Below are 18,636 nucleotides of genomic sequence, written 5' to 3' on the forward strand. Positions count from 1 at the left end.
CTGATTGGTGGGAGATCCAGGACAAATAAGAGGAAATACTTCTTCACACAGCGCATAGTTAAATTATGGAACTCACTACCAAAAGGGGTAGTGAGTGCCACCAATTTGGTTGGCTTTAAAAGAGGGTTGGATAAATTCCTGGAGGAGAAGGCTATCAAGGGCTACGAGCTGTGACGATTGTGTGCTATTTCCAGTATCGGAGGCAGTAAGCCTGTGTGCACCAGTTGCTGGGGAACATGGGCGGGAGGGTGCTGTTGCACCATGTCCTGCTTGTTCATCCCTGGCCGATGGCTGGCTGGCCCCTGTGTGAACAGAGCGCTGGACTAGATGGACCCTGGGTCTGATCCAGCCTCAGGGCTCCTCTGAGGTTCTTAATGAGAGGCCATGGAAACCCCTCTGACCTGACCCCACCCCCAATTGTTTGATGGTTTCCCCCATTCCAAAATGCTTCTCCTCTGATTTAGTTCCTGGCAGCTAAAATCTGCTGGGAATGGCATTCGCCCCCTGGGCTAAAATCTGCTGGGAATGGCATTCGCCCCCTGGGCTCAGAGCCGTTCTGCATCCCTGACATACCTGCTAAGCACCTGTCCCCCTTGGCTCACGAAGATGATCTTCAACACGGAGGAGTCGTGGCCTTCAAACGTCTGGTGAGGGAAGGGAGAAAAGGAAACCGGCATGAACGGGTGGGAAGCATGGCGGGCTAGCTGCAAAAGTCTCTTCTCTGCGTAACAGAGGGCCTGTTCAGACCACACGCCAAGCCATGGTTCGGCCGCTAACCCTTTTGCAGCAAACGGTTAGTGAGAGTGTTTAAACCATGGTTATGTAACCACCATGGTTAGGAATGGTTCACACGACACGCTAAGCCACAATGTTTAGCTCAAAATGCTTCACCGCCGTGGCTTAGCGTATCGTCTGAACAGGGTCTGAGTGTGCCTATGTCTCTGCGCTGGAGAAGACTTGCCCACAGAGTTCCTTTACAAGAGGCAGTGTGCTCAGCCCTGAACTGGTGGAGAAGGGTGGCCTAAAAACACCCATCTGCAGGCAGCTGTGCCCAGCAAACCACCTACTTCATTTGTAAGCAAGCTCCTTCTTTCATTCCTTTAATATTTTGGTTATTGTTTAGGCAGCAGCTGAATCTGAAGAGCAGAGCGTACCGGGGGCTGGAGGGGAGAGGGGCTTGGAGAGGACTCCTCACTACCCGTGCGCTTAGGAATGATGAAGAATTTGCATCCCCTGATGTCCCTGTCTTGCAGGGTGGGCAGGGAAATGAAAACGAAGAAGAAATGGGTCTACTCTGAAGCAAAGCTCAAGAGCACGCATCAATCCTGCTCTTCTGTAGACAGCAGAGCTAGTGACTGGGCGGTTTCCTCCTCTCCCAGAAGGCCATACGGTTTCCCCCCTCCATTTTAGCTCTAGGAAAGAGGACTTAACTCTTTGCTGCCTGCTCCTTCTCCTCCACTACCTGAGAAAGGAGTTGTCAACTCACATTCACTTCTTAACCACAGGCTAAACTCATTAGAGCCTTCTCTCTTGCTAAGCATGGAAGCTTGGAGATTCTTGGCCAAGCCATTTTGGATTTGTTTAAAAATGTCTCTTTCTTTTGAGGTGCAAACAAGTATACATTTGCATATGTAGGGAATGCCCTTATTATACAGAAACTGCTATCTCATGATGGGGTGGGCCCCATTTCGCTTCCAAAATGGGCCTGTTCAGACAACACGCTAAGCCATGGGTAGGCCGCAAACCATTTTGCAGCAAATGGTTAGTGAGCATGTTTAATCCATGGTTATGTAGCCACCATGGTTAGAAATGGTTCACATGACACGCTAAGCCATAATGTTTAGCTCAAAATGCTTAAGTGCCATGGCTTAGCGTGTCGTCTGAACAGGGTCACTGAAAGGCACTCAACCACTTGAGTTCACTATTAGAGAGAATGAGGAGCAAATACCACCAACGACTTTCAAAATCGGAAAACCAAGAAGGCTTCTTATTCTAATAGTTTAAAACCCAGGGATCCTGCAGACTTCTACATGACTTTTGTTTTTAAAATGGAACAAATAAACAAACCATGTGGTGTTCAGGACTCTGGGAAAACACACACACGCACACACAGTTTCTGGTAAAAGCTAAAAGCCAGAAAGAGATGAGATGGGGTTTCTGCTTGTGAACATATCTGCACATCCTCCTGCCTCTCCTCATAGAGGCCATCCCTGAATTTTCTGCCCCAACGTGCCTTTTGCCAAACTGTAAGCCTCTTATACATTCCTGGCCAAAAGAAAAGGCATTTTAAGCTACATAATCTAGGATGGAGAAAGCAGACACTCCTAGGTCCCTGGCCCATGAATAAGAATCGCAAGGCGTTAAGATCACACATCAGGGTACCTTGAGACAGCTGAAATCCTGCAGATCCCAGATTTTCACAGTGCCATCTGCAGAAGAGGTAGCCAGGACCTGGTCCACAGGTGAGAACTGCACACACCAGATGCCCCGTCTGTGTCCTTGGAAGACTCCCAGCAGAACGCAGTCTTGAGAGGTCCACAGCTTGGCTGTCTTGTCCTGGGATCCCGTCGCAATCAGCTTGTCGTTCGGAGAAACAGCTACACTGTTAATATCCTAAACAAGGAAGGGAGAGACCGGTCAAGGCCCTCGATTCTCTTGGGAGCCACAACCGAGGAAAGCAACCCCAAATCAACCTCCGGCCCCACCCCAGCCGTCTTGTGCAGGTTCACTGGGAGGGGGAGGCTAAATCTACCTCCCCTCCAGCAACCCCAACGGGCATGGCTGCTTCCACACCACCATCAGTGGCACGGAAGTAAAGACCCCGACCAGGACAGAGGAGAGCAGAAGACTCAGCAGGCAGGGCTGTGGGAGCTACACTTCAAGGGCCGCATGAGGCCTGCAAGTTTCTGCACCCTGAAATGCATTTGCAAAGCTCTGCTGAGTGGACATCTCTATTCAAGCTTCAAAACACATCTTTCCAAATTCCATTGCTGCTCTACCTTGTCATGTGCTTTCTCTGTCACATGGGGCTGAAGAATTTCAACTTTGTCTGGTTTTCCATTGCCTGGCTTTCCGTTGGTTGGAGCTTGGGCGGGTGGATTTCCATTGGCTGGAGTTCCAGCACCTTGTTTTAGGATACCTGCATTTCCGTTGGCCGGAGTTCCAGCACCTGGCTTTTGGGCCCCTGCATTTCCGTTGGCTGGACTTCCGGCACCTGGGTTTGGAGCGCCTGCATTTCCACTGGCTGGATTTCCGGGGACTGGATTTGCATTGGATGAATTTATGTTCCCTGGATTTCTGTTGGCTGACCTTTCCTTGAAAACCAGGGACTCTGGGAGATTCCACACTTTGATTGTAAGGTCTTGGCTGGCCGTGACCACGAAGGTCTCTTTCATTCTGGGGAGAAAGGTAAGGCCAGAGAGAAGAGCGATCAAGATTAAAAGAAAGGTTAGAAGCAACAGAGCAAAAAACTACCTGCTCCACCGGTATGGAGAATGAAACACTTTTGAATGTTCATCATCAAATATACTAACAGCAAACTCAGGTACAATCAGTTGTAATGGCTATGTAAATAAAATGGGGCCATTGCAAAACAAGAGGGAGACATCAACATGATCAGGGGAACCCCCAAGGTTTGCAGAAGTAGAATGGAAAATGATAGAACATCCCATAAGAGTTAGAACCTGTGAGTAATGGAACAGAGTAACTTGAAAGAAGGCACCCTGAATCCCACTCCACACTGCCACGTTTTCCTGCAGGTCCCACGCCTTATCACTCACAAGTGATTCTGTCCCTCCCCGTGTGTGTGTTGTTATATATATATATATATATTAAAAGTAACTTAATAGTGCACATCATTATTCCACCCTGCCCCTGCCCCACTTTGCCAGCTGGAGCCCTGGCTACTGTTCATTAGGCAAAGCAAAAATTAAAAAGCCCAGCTTTTGAACTTCAAGGGGGAGCCAAGGCAACACAAATAATTTCTCAATCTTCCTAGCACAGTTCGTTGTCAATGTCCTGGCACCAGTTGAAAGATGTGCCACTGCAAAATTAAGAAATCTGCTCCTCCAATTTTCTACGTTTGCTCTCTTTCATTTGCCTTGAAAAGCAAACTGTGAAGTGTGAGCCCCTGCACTTGACTGGGAGATTTCAGGTGTGCCATTTCTGTAGATCAGGTCTGTCCAACATATGGCCCAAAGGTCACGGCGGCTCTCTCCTCCCTGGAATTCCATCCCATATCCATCTGCAGGAATGCTGACGGCCCAGCCAGGTCCACCCAAAGGAGAGCCGGAGGGTGGGGGGAACGACTGCCTCACTACACCTGCCCTGCTCTTCCCGGATTGGGAGCCATGCAGCCCAGCTCAGCTGCACGACACAGTTGAAAACGTCGTGTGCTCTTGCTGCGAAGCCCAGTGAAGAGCACGGAACACACAAGTTATTTTATCTTTATAAAGTTAAGTATAAAGTTTATCTTTATACTTCAAAAAACAGGGAAGCTTGTTTGTTTTTAAACTGGTGGTAAATACCTTAAAGTCATATTTTTACAACAACGCTCTCTTACTGTCATGTTCGAAGAGAAATTATAATTTTTCTTCCAAATATTTCTCAATTTCCATTGGAATATTTTCACCTCTATCCTGTTCCCATTTGATTATATAGACCTGGTTCGCACATAACAACCAGTACTTTTAACAACCCATCCCATGGGTTTTCATACACAAACGGGGAGTCGTGCTGCTTCCCGTACGTCCACCACTTCCGCACAACAACCTATAATCAAGTCATTCATAGGTCAGTGTAACATCTGAAACCGCATTCTTTGGATTATTCATGGGTTAAACAACCCGAAGTTAACTACGATTTGCTCCTACGTTAAGTTTGGATGGTTTAACCAACAACCCAAAATGTCTAGGTTTAGATATCACGCTAACAACCTACAAAACAGGGCATTTGTAGGTTGTTTCTGCAAACTGGAAGGGGTCTTGCATGGCAAAACATCCCCACAAATCTGCCACCAAATGTCACCATTACGTGCAAATAGACCCATAATCTTTTATCTGGTCAAGCTCAGCATTGTATTTTAAATTATAAACCCTTGACTGTAAATCTTTGCCCTTAATTTCCCCCCCCCTTCAAATTCCATTTGGTCTCTTAAATTCTGGTTTCCCCCTTAATTTAGTTGAAGAGGATCTAATTTGAAAGCTTTCAAACCAAGGTGGATCCCCATAATTTAACTTCAGTATGTGAAAATATGTTTTGAGATCAGTCTTTCTAACAGATATTTTCTTTCCAAATTCTAAAAACTTGTTTACTATTTACTTCTGGATCTTCTGTCACTGAAGATATGTTTGGGCTTATTAACCTTTTATATTTATCCCATACTTTAATTAATTTGAAATTTAAACATCTGTCTTCAAATACTGGTTGATCTAGAGCTGCTATTTCCCCATAAGAGTTGGTATGTAAAGAAGCTTTAATGATAGCTTTCTCTAGTTTTCTCTTGCCCATGGTTACGGTATTGGATTTTAAAAACATAATGTCATTTTTAAAAACCTGCATCCTACTTATAGAATAGCATGGATTCCTCTGATTTCTCCCTTTCTATCTCAAAAAGTCCCCACAAAAAATGAAAAGTTGGCAATGGATGGATGAGGCACCAGGACAATGCTTGATTATGATGATTTCCTAGTGAGCAAAAACCGGATGCAGGCACAAAACGCTTGGGAGCATGGCGGCGTGGACCCATGACGACACATAGCAGACCCCTCCCCCCACAGCTCCAACCCTGCTAAACAGAGACAACGAATGTTCGCACAGCATGCAAGCTGCAGGCAACGTGTTTTGAGGCCCCGGATCCAATACAAACCAGCTCCGCCCCACGGAAACGGCCACGGTTGAAGAAAGAGCCCCAGCGCAAACATAGGCGTAGTGCACAGGAGACGGGCTTCTCTCAAAGAAGCAAGGGTGATTGGGGGTGGGGCGTTCAATTACCTGGAGCAAGCGAGCGCGCCCACGGCATGCGAATGGCCCAAGCCTTTGGCTACACAGAAGACAGGCCCATCGTATGGCATCAGCCAAATTCGGAAGGTTTTATCCTAGAAGCAGAAGAGGCTGTTTTTGAAATATCAACGGAGCCATGGGAAGACCATGGTGCCCCATAGGGTGGTCAGGACCCATCACGAAAGGTGGTGGGGGCACCTCAGAAACCTGCAAACACAAGACACCCCCCCCACCTCCTCTCCCCCCTCGGTGAACACAGGCTTTGGACACCAGCCCCACAGCCTTCTTGGCTGGCTTCTCCTCCTCCCGCCCCCCATGCATCCTTCAGCGTCCTTTAGCACTGCCTCAGCCTCCCTCCTCTTTCCCCATTGCGTCAGCAGAATCAGTGCTCCACTTCTCCAAACCAGAAACCCTTTTCCAGGGAGCCTCTGAAGACTCCTACCAGCTGCTCTCCCTTCAGCTAGGCCTCTTGCCCTCTTGCCAGTGTCTTGCTGAGGGAAAGAGGAAGGCAAGTCTCAGGTATGTCTCAGCCCCGCCCTCCCCGGGAGACTTCCCCTTAAAACGTGGCTCAGCACAGCAAGCGTAGTCACTCACGGTACACAAACAAAGATGTGCCACAACACAGGAACAGGAAGTCCCTTAAAAAAAGAAGGGGCGTTATTGCCTGCCAGAACTTCTGTGCGATAGACAGCCACGACTTGCCACCTGTCCTCTGATGTACAGGAAGCCAGATCACGGCTGGACATCAGGAAAAACTTCCTGGCTGTTAGAACAGTATGACAATGGAACCTATGACTCAGGGAGGTCATGGGCTCGCCCACACAAGAGGCCATCTGTCAGGGATGCTTTAAAACAAGATTCCTGCATTGAGTAGGGGGTTGGACTAGATGTCCATTGAGTAGGGGGTTGGACTAGAGGCACCTTCCAACTCTACAATTCTATGATTCTACAGTAGTTAAGCCAGAAAGCCAGGGTGTGTTGAGAAGACATGGGTTTAACCATTATTATTATTATTGTTGTTGTTGTTGTTGTTGTTATTTATTTATTTATATAGCACCATTAATGTACATGGTGCTGTACAGAGTAAAACAATAAATAGCCTGCCGCATAGGCTTACATTCTAATAAAATCATAATAAAGCGATGAGGGTAAGAGAATGCACCAAACAGGCAGTATAAAAGTCCAGCGAATAAGGCAAAACGTTTTCTTCACTGTGGTTAGAGCCACGGGTTAAGGTGTCTTCTGAATGGGGCTGTGGTGACTGTAGTGATAGCCACCAACTTGGATGGCTTTAAAGGGGGATTAGACAAATTCCTGCAGGAGAAGGCTATCCATGGCTACTCGTCCTGATGCCTCCATGCTACCTCCAGTATCGGAAGCAAGACATTTATGTACACCGGTTGCTGGGCAACATGGCTGGGAGGGTGCTGTAGCACCCATGTCCTGCTTGTGGGTTTCCCATAGGCAGTTAATTGGTCACTATGGCCTGGTTCAGACAACACGCTAAAGCATGCTGCTTAACCACAAAATGGTTAAGGGAATGGTTAAGGTTAATGCATTCCCTTAGCCATTTTGTGGTTAAGCGGCATGCTTTAGTGTGTCGTCTGAACCAGGCCATTGTGAACAGAATGCTGGACTAGATGGACCCTCGGTCTGATCCAGCCTCATGGCTTTTCTTATGTTCTTAAATTATGGTGCCAATGATGCTGCAATGAATTTTAAAAAATAAAATAGATCCCAACTGGGAAGTACCTTTGCGCTGCTGGCAAACAACCTCCCTTTCCGGAAGACATCCAAGGCAAGGACAATGTCTGTAACGAAGAGGACAGGGGTGATGCCACACAGAATCAGCCATCGACTGAAAAATAAGGCAGCCTGTGAGCGGATGCCATTTGCTTACTCCACCCCAAAGGTTCACCTCCTTCCTTCGCAGCATCCCTTTGACCTTTCCCCACGCAGAGAGAGGAGCAGCACTCCATGTCCCAATTGGGGAGGCACGCAAAGGGTGACTTGCCGGGCGCCTCCTTTCCTCGCCACTCGCCATCCCATTTGGGGTGGTGAGTAAAGGGGAATCCCCAAAGTCAAGCCCAAAGGAGAGGGCCTTTTCAGTGGTGGCCCCCCCAATTATGAAACCATCTCCTCGACGAGGTTTGCCTGGCGCCAACATTGTTTCTCTTCTCCCAGGCATTTAACAGCATAGGCTGAGTTCTTAACTGATCCAGAATAGTTGTTTTAAATGATGTTGCACGTAATCTGTTTTTATGCTTTTTAATTTTGTATATCAGTTTTTAATGTTCGTGTTTTAATCTTTGTAAATCGCCCAGAGAGCTTTGGCTGTCGCTCTGACTTTGGATGGAGCTTTCCAGCCCTGCAGTCAGAAGCTGCTCACAACTGGATTCTGCTCTGTGAAGACCCTTGGGCCAATCCCCTTTCCTTTTGTGTCACGTCTTTTAGACTGTAAGCCTGTGGGCAGGGACTGTCAGGAAATATTTTTGTACGCCGCAGTGAGAGCCTTTTTTGGCTGAGTGGCGGGATAAAAATGCTTAAATATGTCACTGCAGAGGCCACCAGTGAGGGAGGAAGCAGCAGCCAGGCACCTCTCCACCGTGCCTGGGTCCAGCTCCAGTTCAGAGCCCCCTCCCTCCTGCTGTCAACTGTCTCTGCAGAGGCCACCAGTGAGGGAGGAAGCAGCAGCCAGGCAGCTCTCCACCGTGCCTGGGTCCAGCTCCAGCTGAGAGCCCCCTCCCTCCTGCCACCAACTGTCTCTGCAGAGGCCACCAGTGAGGGAGGAAGCAGCAGCCAGGCACCTCTCCACCGTGCCTGGGTCCAGCTCCAGCTGAGAGCCCCCTCCCTCCTGCCACCAACTGTCTCTGCAGAGGCCACCAGTGAGGGAGGAAGCAGCAGCCAGGCACCTCTCCACCGTGCCTGGGTCCAGCTTCAGCTGAGAGCCCCCTCCCTCCTGCTACCAACTGTCTCTGCAGAGGCCACCAGTGAGGGAGGAAGCAGCAGCCAGGCACCTCTCCACCGGGCCTGGGTCCAGCTCCAGCTGAGAGCCCCCTCCCTCCTGCTGTCAACTGTAACTGCTGAACTTTGCAACTAAGATTGTAGTGCCTGAATTTGCTTTCCTTTCCCCCCTCCTCCTCCTCCCTCCCAATCCCCTTTCCTTTTGTGTCATGTCTTTTAGATTGTAAGCCTGTGGGAAGGGAATGTCAAGAAATACCTTTGTAAGCCGCCATGAGAGCCTTTTTTGGCTGAATGGCGGCATAAAAATCCTTAAATAAATAAATAAATAAATGTAATAAATGATGATAATAATGACTTGGCAATGCCTGTCATGTCCGTCTAGAAAAACCACCATGAGCAAGAAAGAGATATCATCATCATCATCATCATCATCATCATCATCATCATCTCCAATGAGTGATAGAAGGATTGCTCTTTCTACAGGGAGGGGTTGGGGCCAGAGTTCCCCCATGGCTGCTCTAGAACAGGAGCACGGAACCAGCGGCCTGCAAACTCGCATCAGCCCCAGCCATTGTGTCCAGTTATCAGAGATTATGGGAATGGTAGTGCAACCATCACTGAGCTGTTGAGAAGTCATGGAATGTTCACAAATATTTCTCTAGCTGCTAAGGAGGAATATGTCAGCACCCACTTGACACACGGGGCAGTTTCTGGGAGGAAAGACAAAGGCCGCGGTGGTGGTGGTGGTGGTGGGGAGTTAGGGCCTTGAGTACAGGAGAGGCTGCGGACTGCTAGCACAAAGGAAGCGGACGAGTAAGGGAGCTGGCGGGACAGCAGGCAGGCCACGGAAAAGGTGGGATGGGGGTGGGGAGTATATTCCACATTTTATTTAGCCAGCCAAGTTTTGATTGCATATCTGTCGGATTTTCTTTAATATTCCTGTGACCATGAGTTCTCATCTTGATAACCTGGTTAATCCTCCACTGTACCTCATGACCCCATCTACAGTATCTATCTATCTGTCACATTGCCAGAGCCCATCTAATCATGCAACAGTTGCCCATGAGAACTCACACCGCATCAGGGATTTAGAAGCTTGCTTGCTTTTTACAGGGAAATCTCACAAGAAAGAAATCCTTAAAATTCTCTTATGTTTATATATATTTGCCCAGATATGGTGACTCTAATTAAAAACATGCCACGTTTTGGTCTCATGACTCCCAACGGACTTCCAGCGGCCTACTTATTGTAAGAATTGATACGCTGCCCTAGTTTGCAAAACATAGAGGGTGGTTAAGACTAACCAAGTTTAAAAAGAAAAACAAGAATAAAAACAGATCAAAGCAGTAAAACAAGATATATATATATAAAAAATTAAACCAGTTTAAGGGACACGTTCGAAGGTCTGGGCCAGTCTTCTCCTGCCTGCAACTCCCATCATCCCCAGCTGGTTACACCGGGGAAGGCTGGCCCAGGGAAAGGAGGTTATCTTCACCTGACGCTGAAAAGATCTCAGCCAAGCCTCCCTCAAAGAAGGCCCTTTGTAGATCATAACATTCATAACATGGGGGTAGGAGGGAAATTTGGGTGTAAGTGGTCCCAAGCCACTTAGAGCTTTAAAAATGTAAGCATCGCCATTTTTCTGTGTGTCCTGAAACGGATTAGCAGCCCATGCAGATGGATCAGAACAGGTAGGAGCCTTCAAGGGCAGCCCCACGCATGCTGCATTGAAACAGTCCAAGAGTGCAGGTCCTTCCCGCCACCTACCCGAATGGCCATACAGGATCTGGCAGTTCGAGGAGGCCAACTCAAACACTTTGAGCTGGGGGCTGTTGGTAGCCACGACGATGTGCGTGTCCTTTGGGCCCAGGAACCTGACGTCCAAAACTTCTCCATTGTAACCTGAAAACTGTGGAGGCAAGAGAAAGAGGAAGAGAGAGAGAGAGAGAGAGAGAGGGCACTGACAAAGCCCTTTTTGGAGGGAGACGATGTCATACGCCCTGAGCCAGAGGACAGATGTGGAACGGAAGATGCTCCAGCTCCAAGTGGGATGACTGGCACCTGCGATTGCTGTGGATGTAGGTGGGGTCTGGGAAGGGATCTCCAGCCCCATCACCCTGGAACCATTGCGTTGCCCCCTCCTCAAGACTGGCTACCTGCTTCCTGAGCTCAAGCGTCTGTGCGTCGTACAGGCAGATGTTGCGATCGGCATTCACAGCGAGGATCTGACTTTTCGTCGGCACCAGGGCACAGTGGACGAGGCTGCGGAGTCCAGACTCGTCCTCCACTCTGAATGATGCTGGAAAGTGGGGCTCCAGCTGGCTGTGCACACAAGCGGCCGAGGATGCGTCCCACACACGGAGGATCCCTAAGGTACGGCACACAAAGCCCTCTTTGCTCCAGAATGTCTGCAGCTCGGCATGATAGGAATCGCTGGCCTCTAGGGAACGGGGCTGCACCGTTTTTAAACAGAAAATTGCCAAGAGCCTCCCCTCTTTCAAGGGTTTGGTAGAGGCCACCCCTTCAAAGCAATGATCTATACTCTTTGAGATAAAGGAGGTTCATCTGTACTCAGCCAGATTCACGTCTATTTAAAACAGAAGAACAGCACAGTGGCAGATTAACAGGCACATAGTGCAGGGTTTGCCTTCTGGGCATTTGTGGGCCTCGGTGCAAGATACAGCAGCCACAGAATTTTTGTGTACACGTGTATTCACACACACACACACATGTACAAGAGCAGCGAAGGAGAAGTCAGTTCCTAGGTTTCAGGGCTAGAGGGGGGGGGGGGAAATCCTGTGCAGGCAGAGCAATGCTCTCCAAGCCAGGCTCTGGTTTGTGTTCTACACAATTTTATAGAAGTCTGGCATGTAGCACTGCAGCCTACGAATCTTGGCTTTTGTTTACTAAATATAGGTGGGTGGGTGAGTTTCTAGCCCTTCTGATTTAAAAACATCTTGGCAGGCCTATGGCTTTCCACCGGCATGACGGGCCCATGCAGCTCATTTTCCCAATCCCATGAAGACCATTCTCCGGCCACAGTAACTTATTACCTTCAATCCCCATTTCTCAGCAGGCACAAGTCCCCCAACACAGGCTACCTTTCTTAGCAGCCGGAAGGCGGCAGAGGGCAACCCCACTCTCACCTAAGGCCTTGCGCTGGGGGGGGGGGGGGAGCACATGCGAGATGCATCACTCACCTTTGCTGCCCGCAGTGAGAAAATGAGCGCCTGATCTTTTCACACCCACATTTGAGAAATCCCCTTCTTCTGGTAACAAGACCACAGATTCGATGCTCTAAGAGGGATAAAGCCAGGGAGAGGAATGGAGAAGAGCAAAGCATTTAGGGAAGTTTAGCAAATGTGATGCTGATGCAAGATGGACACCATCTTATCCATGGCTGGATTTATACTAAAAGGGACAAATTGAATTAAGTACTTTTCTGGGGGCGGGGGTGACCACAACGGCTGGCATACATCTGCACAAGCATGCCTGTTCCTCAAGGAATATTACGTTCAGAGAAGGCATGCTCTGAGAAGTCTACCTTTCCTTTTCATCAAACCCAGGTGAGGCAGCGGCTGTTCTGAACCAGTGCCTGGGCACGGTAATGGACTGGATGAGGGCTAACAAACTGAGACTCAATCCAGACAAGACAAAGGTACTGTTAGCGGGTGGTTCATCTGTCCGGCGAGGTGATGTTTGCCCTGTCCTGGACAGGGTTGCACTCTCCCTAAAGGATCGGGTCCGTAGTTTGGGGGTGCTCTTGGATCCAGAACTGTCACTTGAGGCACAGGTGAACTCAGTGGCAAAGAGCACCTTTTATCAGCTTAGGTTGATATACCAACTGCGCCCTTATCTGGACAGAGATAGCCTAGCTACAGTTATCCATGCTCTGATAACCTCTCGTTTGGATTACTGCAATGCGTTATACATTATACGTGGGGCTGGTACAAAACAGGGCAGCACAGTTACTAACAGGGATTGGCCGACGAGACCACATTACGCCAGTCCTTTTCCAGCTTCATTGGCTGCCAGTCCAGGTCCGGGCCCGATTCAAAGTGCTGGTATTAACATTTAAAGCCCTAAACGGTTTGGGGCCAGGTTATTTGAAGGAACGCCTCCTCCCATATGTACCTGCCCGGACCCTAAGGTCATCCTCAGGGGTCCTTCTCCGTGAGCTCCTGCCAAAGGGGCCTTCTCTGCCTTCTCTGCTGTGGCACCCCGGCTGTGGAATGAGCTCCCTAAGGAGGTTTGCTTGGCACCTACATTATATGCCTTTAGACGCCAGGTGAAGACCTTTTTATTCTCCCAGCATTTTAACAGTCTATAAATAAATTTTAACTTGGTGTTTTAAATTTGTAATTTTGCATTGCTGCTGTTTTTACCTGGTTGAGCTTTTATATTGTATTTTATATTACGGTTTTATACTGTTGTTTTATACTTTGAATGTTTTTAATTTTTGTGGACCGCCCAGAGAGCTCCGGCTATTGGGTGGCATAGAAATGTAATAAATAAATAAATAAATAAATAAATAATGCAAGAGAATCCCAGAATCCCCAAGAAGCCACGCTCGTCTGCCAAGACGTTTTGGGTCCGTGCAAGAAAGGAGGACAACGTTTTGTCTCTGTGGGCCTGGCCTCTCCCCTCTTTCTCACAGGCACTGCCCCCTTCTGAAGCAGGGAGGCGCAAACGGCGGCCTCACCTCGTAGACGGAGATAGTGCCTTTGGGTGTCCTTGTCTTCAGGTCCCAGACAGTGCAGATCTTATCACGGCCGGAGCTGAAATCAAACAAGAGGGGCACCGTCAGCGTTTTGCAACCCAGGGGCTGTCTTCACGGCGCTGGGTTGGTACCGCTCCACTGCCAAGTCCCGCATTCTCACTGGTGCACGATGGTGGCATTAGGCTCGCCACGCCCTGCCCCTTCGCCCTCCTGCAGCTTCTGGCAACCAATAGGAGGCCACCTTCTGCCTGAGAATGCCTCTGAGTGGCTCTGAGCAAGATATGGAGGCGGCTGCGCTGCTGTCCGCCCTGGTTGCCAGGCTTTTGCAATCGGCGGCCGCCCGCTCCTACAGGCTCTTCTGCAAGGGCTGACGCAGCTCCGAGCAAGGACAGACTGGCGGAAGAGCCGGACTGACCTCACCCTTGCCCTGGGGTGGCTTTGAATCTGTGGCTGCATCATCTAACTGATGCAGCACAGATTTGGAGCCACCCCGGGGCAAAGACAGAGTCAAAACAGCACCCCCCACCCCTAAAATTCTGGTGCAATTAGGGTTGCTATTATCAGCTTGAAAGCCACTACCACGAGACCAGGGACTATTACAGTGCCCATCTGACAGCTGAGGAAACTCAGGAACAGAAGGAGGTTTCACTCATCCCCTGCCCCCAATTCCTGATATGAAGCTGCCTAGACTTGGACCTGGGGATCAGGCTTCAAGTCTCTTACGTGGCTAGAGGCGAGAAATGTTGTACTGGCTTCACACCCATAAGGGTATGGCAAAGGTTTTTTTAGAAAAAGTTTCCTTTTGTTGGTACTTTTGTTTTAGTTGCATTCATTTAATTTGCTTTCAAGTTTTGCACCATTTTCAACAGAGGCCCTTCCTGGTCTCTACGGTATGAAATCCTCAACCTTTGTACCCTCATTTCATCTCAGGCTTGCCAATTTTCAGGCGGACTGGACAAAATTAAGGCGGGAAACCAAAAAACATCCCCACACTTATTTTTATTTCTCACCTTTGTTTCATGTTAAAACCTCCGTAAAATGAAAGGGGCGCCATAAATTGTTGTGAACCGCCCACAGCGCTTCCATTATTGGGCAGTAAAGAAATGTAATAAGGAAGTAAATAAACCACATTCAAAATGAGAAGGCCTTTTGGTTTTAGAGCGCAATAAAAGACCATCAGCAGTAGGCCCCGCCCTGACTTGTAGAAGGGAAAGAGAAGGCGGAAGGAACCCCTTCTAGATTCTCACCTGATGAGTGTCTCATTGTCTGGAGAGAACGCCAAAGAGGTAACAGAGCTGAAGTGGTTTTCAAGTTGAGCGACGCACTGGCTGGTATTAAGGTCCCACAGCCGGATGGAGTTGTCCATGGAGGAGGAGAAGAGCTGCGACTGAGAGATATCTGGATGGAACTGGACAAGGCTAGGCAAAGAGACGGACAGGAAGCATGGAAGGACTCAGGGAAACAAAAAACGTCTGGCACAAACTATCCAGCGTTGCTCCCCGTTTACCGATTGCATACTGTCTGAAATGGTTTAGCAAAAGAAAAGGCACAAAGATGCAACTGATGCATTGCATTCAAGGCCCTCACTACATTGTTTGAAGCGACTCAAAAGGATCTCAGGGGGTGTTGAGCAGGTGTAAAATCCCACCCAAAGGGGTTCTACTTTTAGTAATTGGAATATGAAGGCAAGATGAATTCTCACCTTGAACTGGAATGAGGTCTCCTCACGAGTAAGCAAATCACCTTACAGCTACGCCCTTGTGACCCTCCCGTCTCCCTCTGCTCCTCTTCCTTCATTGTCTTCCTGGATGTCAGAATTTAGGCTGAGGGGAAGGGATCTGACCTTTTTCTTGTGTCAAGTGCCAGATGATTATAATAGAGTATTCTCTTTTTGAGGTGTAGATTTAAACTCTGATCTGAAGCCTCCCCTTCAACCACTAGTTCACTTAGACAGGGGTGGGTGAAAATTAGATCTCCAGATGCTTTGGTCTTCAACACCCAACATCCCTAACCACTGGTGGTGCTGGCAGGGGCTTCTGGGAGTTGGTCCAACATTCCTGGAGATCTGCCTTCTGCCCAGCCCTGCCTTAAGAGACCAATAATGAAGCAAAGTGCTACTAACGCTATTTGATCATGCTCTTGCATACAGAGAGTCCAGACAATTTTCTAATGCTACATGGGCAACAGGAATGACAATCCTGTTCCAGCTCCTTCTGGGCTGGAGTACTGAAGCAGGGGGACCCGGTATTTATGAAAACTTCTACCAATCTTTCAGCCGCTGAAGCAGCTTCTAGGTTAAAAACAAATTAATACCGTAAAAATGAGATAAAGCTAGCTCAGTGCCAAAGGTCCCAGGTTCCATCCCCTGCAGCATCTCCAGGTAGGGCTGGAAAAACTCCTGCCTGGAACCCTGGAGAGCTGCTGCTGCTGCCGGTCAGTGTGGACAATACTGGGCTAGAGGGCTCCATGGTCTGACACAGCAGAAGGCAGCTTCCTATATTATGCCCCTATGAGAGGGGTACAAAATAACTGGATCAGTTTAGAAGTACATTACTTTGCGTAATTGGGAGGTTGGTACAGATGATATCCCTATTGGCCTCCCTCCTACAGAGTGTCCCCCTGTAATATGTTGGATGGGCTAAAGAGCGGGTTGAAAGAATTGCTTCCTTACTGGACGACCCCTGACGAGCCTTTCAGGTTGTGTGTGCAGTACTGCCTGGGAATGTCCCAAACCTTTATGGTGCTATCACAGCCGCCTGGAAGAAAAAGAGAAAAGAGAAGTCAACCACTCAGGTGAAGTTTATTTTCTCCCTCTTCCCTCCCCATCCCCTTTTCCTTGTGTGTCATGTCTTTTTAAGAATGTAAGCCTGAGGGCAGGGACTGCCTTCTTTACTGATAAATTGTAAGCTGCTCCGAGAGCCTTTTTGACTGAGGTGCGGGATAAAAATACTCTAAATAAATGAGTTAGCCAAGTGTTGGGAAGCCTGAGCTTGCTGGCCCGTTCCAGCTGCAGACAAACCCCCAGAGGAGGGGGGTTATTATTATTATTATTATTTATTTATATAGCACCATCAATGTACATGGTGCTGTACAGATTACACAGTAAATAGCAAGACCCTGCCGCATAGGCTTACAATCTAATAAGTTGTAGTAAACAATAAAGAGGGAAGGAGAATGCAAACAGGCACAGGGAAGTGTAAACAGGCACCGGGTAGGGTGAAGCTAACAGTATAGAGTCAGAACAAACTCAATATTTGAAGGCTATAGGGAAAAGAAAAGTTTTTAGCTGAGTTTTAAAAGCAGTGATTGAGTTTGTAGTTCTCAAGTGTTCTGGAAGAGCGTTCCAGGCGTAAGGGGCAGCAGAAGAAAAAGGACGGAGCTGAGTAAGGGAAGTGGAGGTCCTTGGGCAGGCGAGAAGCATGGCATCAGAGGAGCGGAGAGCCCGAGCGGGGCGATAGTGTGAGATGAGAGAGGAGAGATAGGCAGGAGCTAGACCGTGTTTCTTTCTTTCCCTTCAGTCCCACAGAAGACATTTCTTATTCCCCTTGGAGAGATACCGCCTCCCTCTAAGAGGCAAGAGCATGCTCTGATCCAAGACACTTCAGAGATTCATTCCCAATTGGCCAAATACACACACACACAAAACCTGGCCATACCTGTGGCTAACAGAGTGGAGGATGAGTCAAACACCATGCTGGCTACAGGTGCTGTATGCACAGCTTTCCATGTCCGTGTGCACTTATTCGCAGGCCAGTCCCACTGCTTCAGCAGCAGCGCTTGGCTTGCTGTTACGAGGACCTAACACAAGACGAAACAAACAGGGGATTTTAGGGAAGTGTGTGAAGTGGGTTGGCTAAGAAATACAAACGCACAAAGCCCTAACATCAGAGCTAGCCAGCTGAATAACAGGAGGTAACTCTATTCAATACATCGCAGGTCATGTGCCATAATGACGTTCATGCCATGTAGCAGTAAAGGCATCACAGTTATGGAGTGTGTTGGGGTGAGGCAGAGAATTCTATATAGATTACATACACATCTCTTGTTCTTAGTTTTGCAGCTGTTAAAGCACAGAATTCTTCACTCTTTTACAACTTGGAAACATTTTTCTTTTCTTTATGGAACCGCCCCCCCCCCCCCCAGGTTTTGAAAGTAGCTGTAGGCATTTTAGACACACCCGAGTTAAAATTAGAAAGCTACTACAGGGTGGATACAATTTTTGAGCCACCTGTTCATCAGCCCTACATAAATCACAAGAGAAAGCAATCACGGAAGGAACATATGGAAGGGCCGAAGCTGATCCTTCTCAGACCCATCTGGGAACATGCCATACCAAGTGGGCACAGCACACACCAGGAACTTCCCTTGTGAAAGAAACTGAATTTGCTCAGCTCCCATGAATTTCAATAGGGCACGTACAGGAGAAACAAGATCCTACGTGCAATCATTTGCAACTTTTAAATTGTTTGATTCCATTTATTTATTTATTATATTCCTGTACCACCCAACAGCCGACTCTGTCCTTAGATGACCCTCTGGGCCCTTCCTTGCTCTGGGGTCCCTGTTTCGCAAAGCAACAATCTTTGCAATGCTGTGACTACCTACTTCGTCGTCATCGCTGAGAGCAAATGCTGTAATTTCCGATTCATCGTCCTAGGAAGAAAAGAACACAAGCAAGACAGCAGTGGTCAGATTATCAGTTGCACTGTACACTCCTCCACGCCAGTCCTTCCACAATACTGCTACAACAGCACAAAGAGAAGGTCTTTGACAACTTCACACCCACCGCATAATACATCTTCAGCGGGAATCTTCAAATGATCCCCCACTAATAAGCAAACATGTGACATTTTAATGGCAAAACTGTAGGGTGCTTCACACTAATTACAACAAGGTTATTACAACAATAATGTATTAGTGCTATATGTTTCTAATCAGTTTTATGTATCTTA

The 18,636-nt window shown here is 48.2% G+C and overlaps 1 protein-coding gene across 1 annotated transcript in view; it reads right to left on the bottom strand.

The window, feature by feature from the left end:
• The window catches only part of TBL3 (transducin beta like 3), a 37,635-nt gene that overhangs the window by 15,482 nt on the left and 3,517 nt on the right, over positions 1-18,636 (bottom strand). The window contains exons 4-16 of the mRNA XM_063143148.1: positions 18,290-18,337; positions 17,341-17,482; positions 16,356-16,440; positions 14,932-15,102; positions 13,667-13,742; positions 12,165-12,261; positions 11,121-11,332; positions 10,732-10,873; positions 7,753-7,811; positions 5,992-6,095; positions 3,000-3,396; positions 2,383-2,613; positions 574-644 (exon numbers count right to left, since the gene is read on the bottom strand). Coding sequence (XP_062999218.1) covers positions 574-644; positions 2,383-2,613; positions 3,000-3,396; positions 5,992-6,095; positions 7,753-7,811; positions 10,732-10,873; positions 11,121-11,332; positions 12,165-12,261; positions 13,667-13,742; positions 14,932-15,102; positions 16,356-16,440; positions 17,341-17,482; positions 18,290-18,337 — 1,835 coding nt within the window. The remainder of the gene's footprint in view (positions 1-573; positions 645-2,382; positions 2,614-2,999; positions 3,397-5,991; positions 6,096-7,752; positions 7,812-10,731; positions 10,874-11,120; positions 11,333-12,164; positions 12,262-13,666; positions 13,743-14,931; positions 15,103-16,355; positions 16,441-17,340; positions 17,483-18,289; positions 18,338-18,636) is intronic.

The sequence above is a fragment of the Elgaria multicarinata genome, chromosome 17 (genome assembly GCF_023053635.1).
Source record: "Elgaria multicarinata webbii isolate HBS135686 ecotype San Diego chromosome 17, rElgMul1.1.pri, whole genome shotgun sequence".
Taxonomy (NCBI): domain Eukaryota; kingdom Metazoa; phylum Chordata; class Lepidosauria; order Squamata; family Anguidae; genus Elgaria; species Elgaria multicarinata.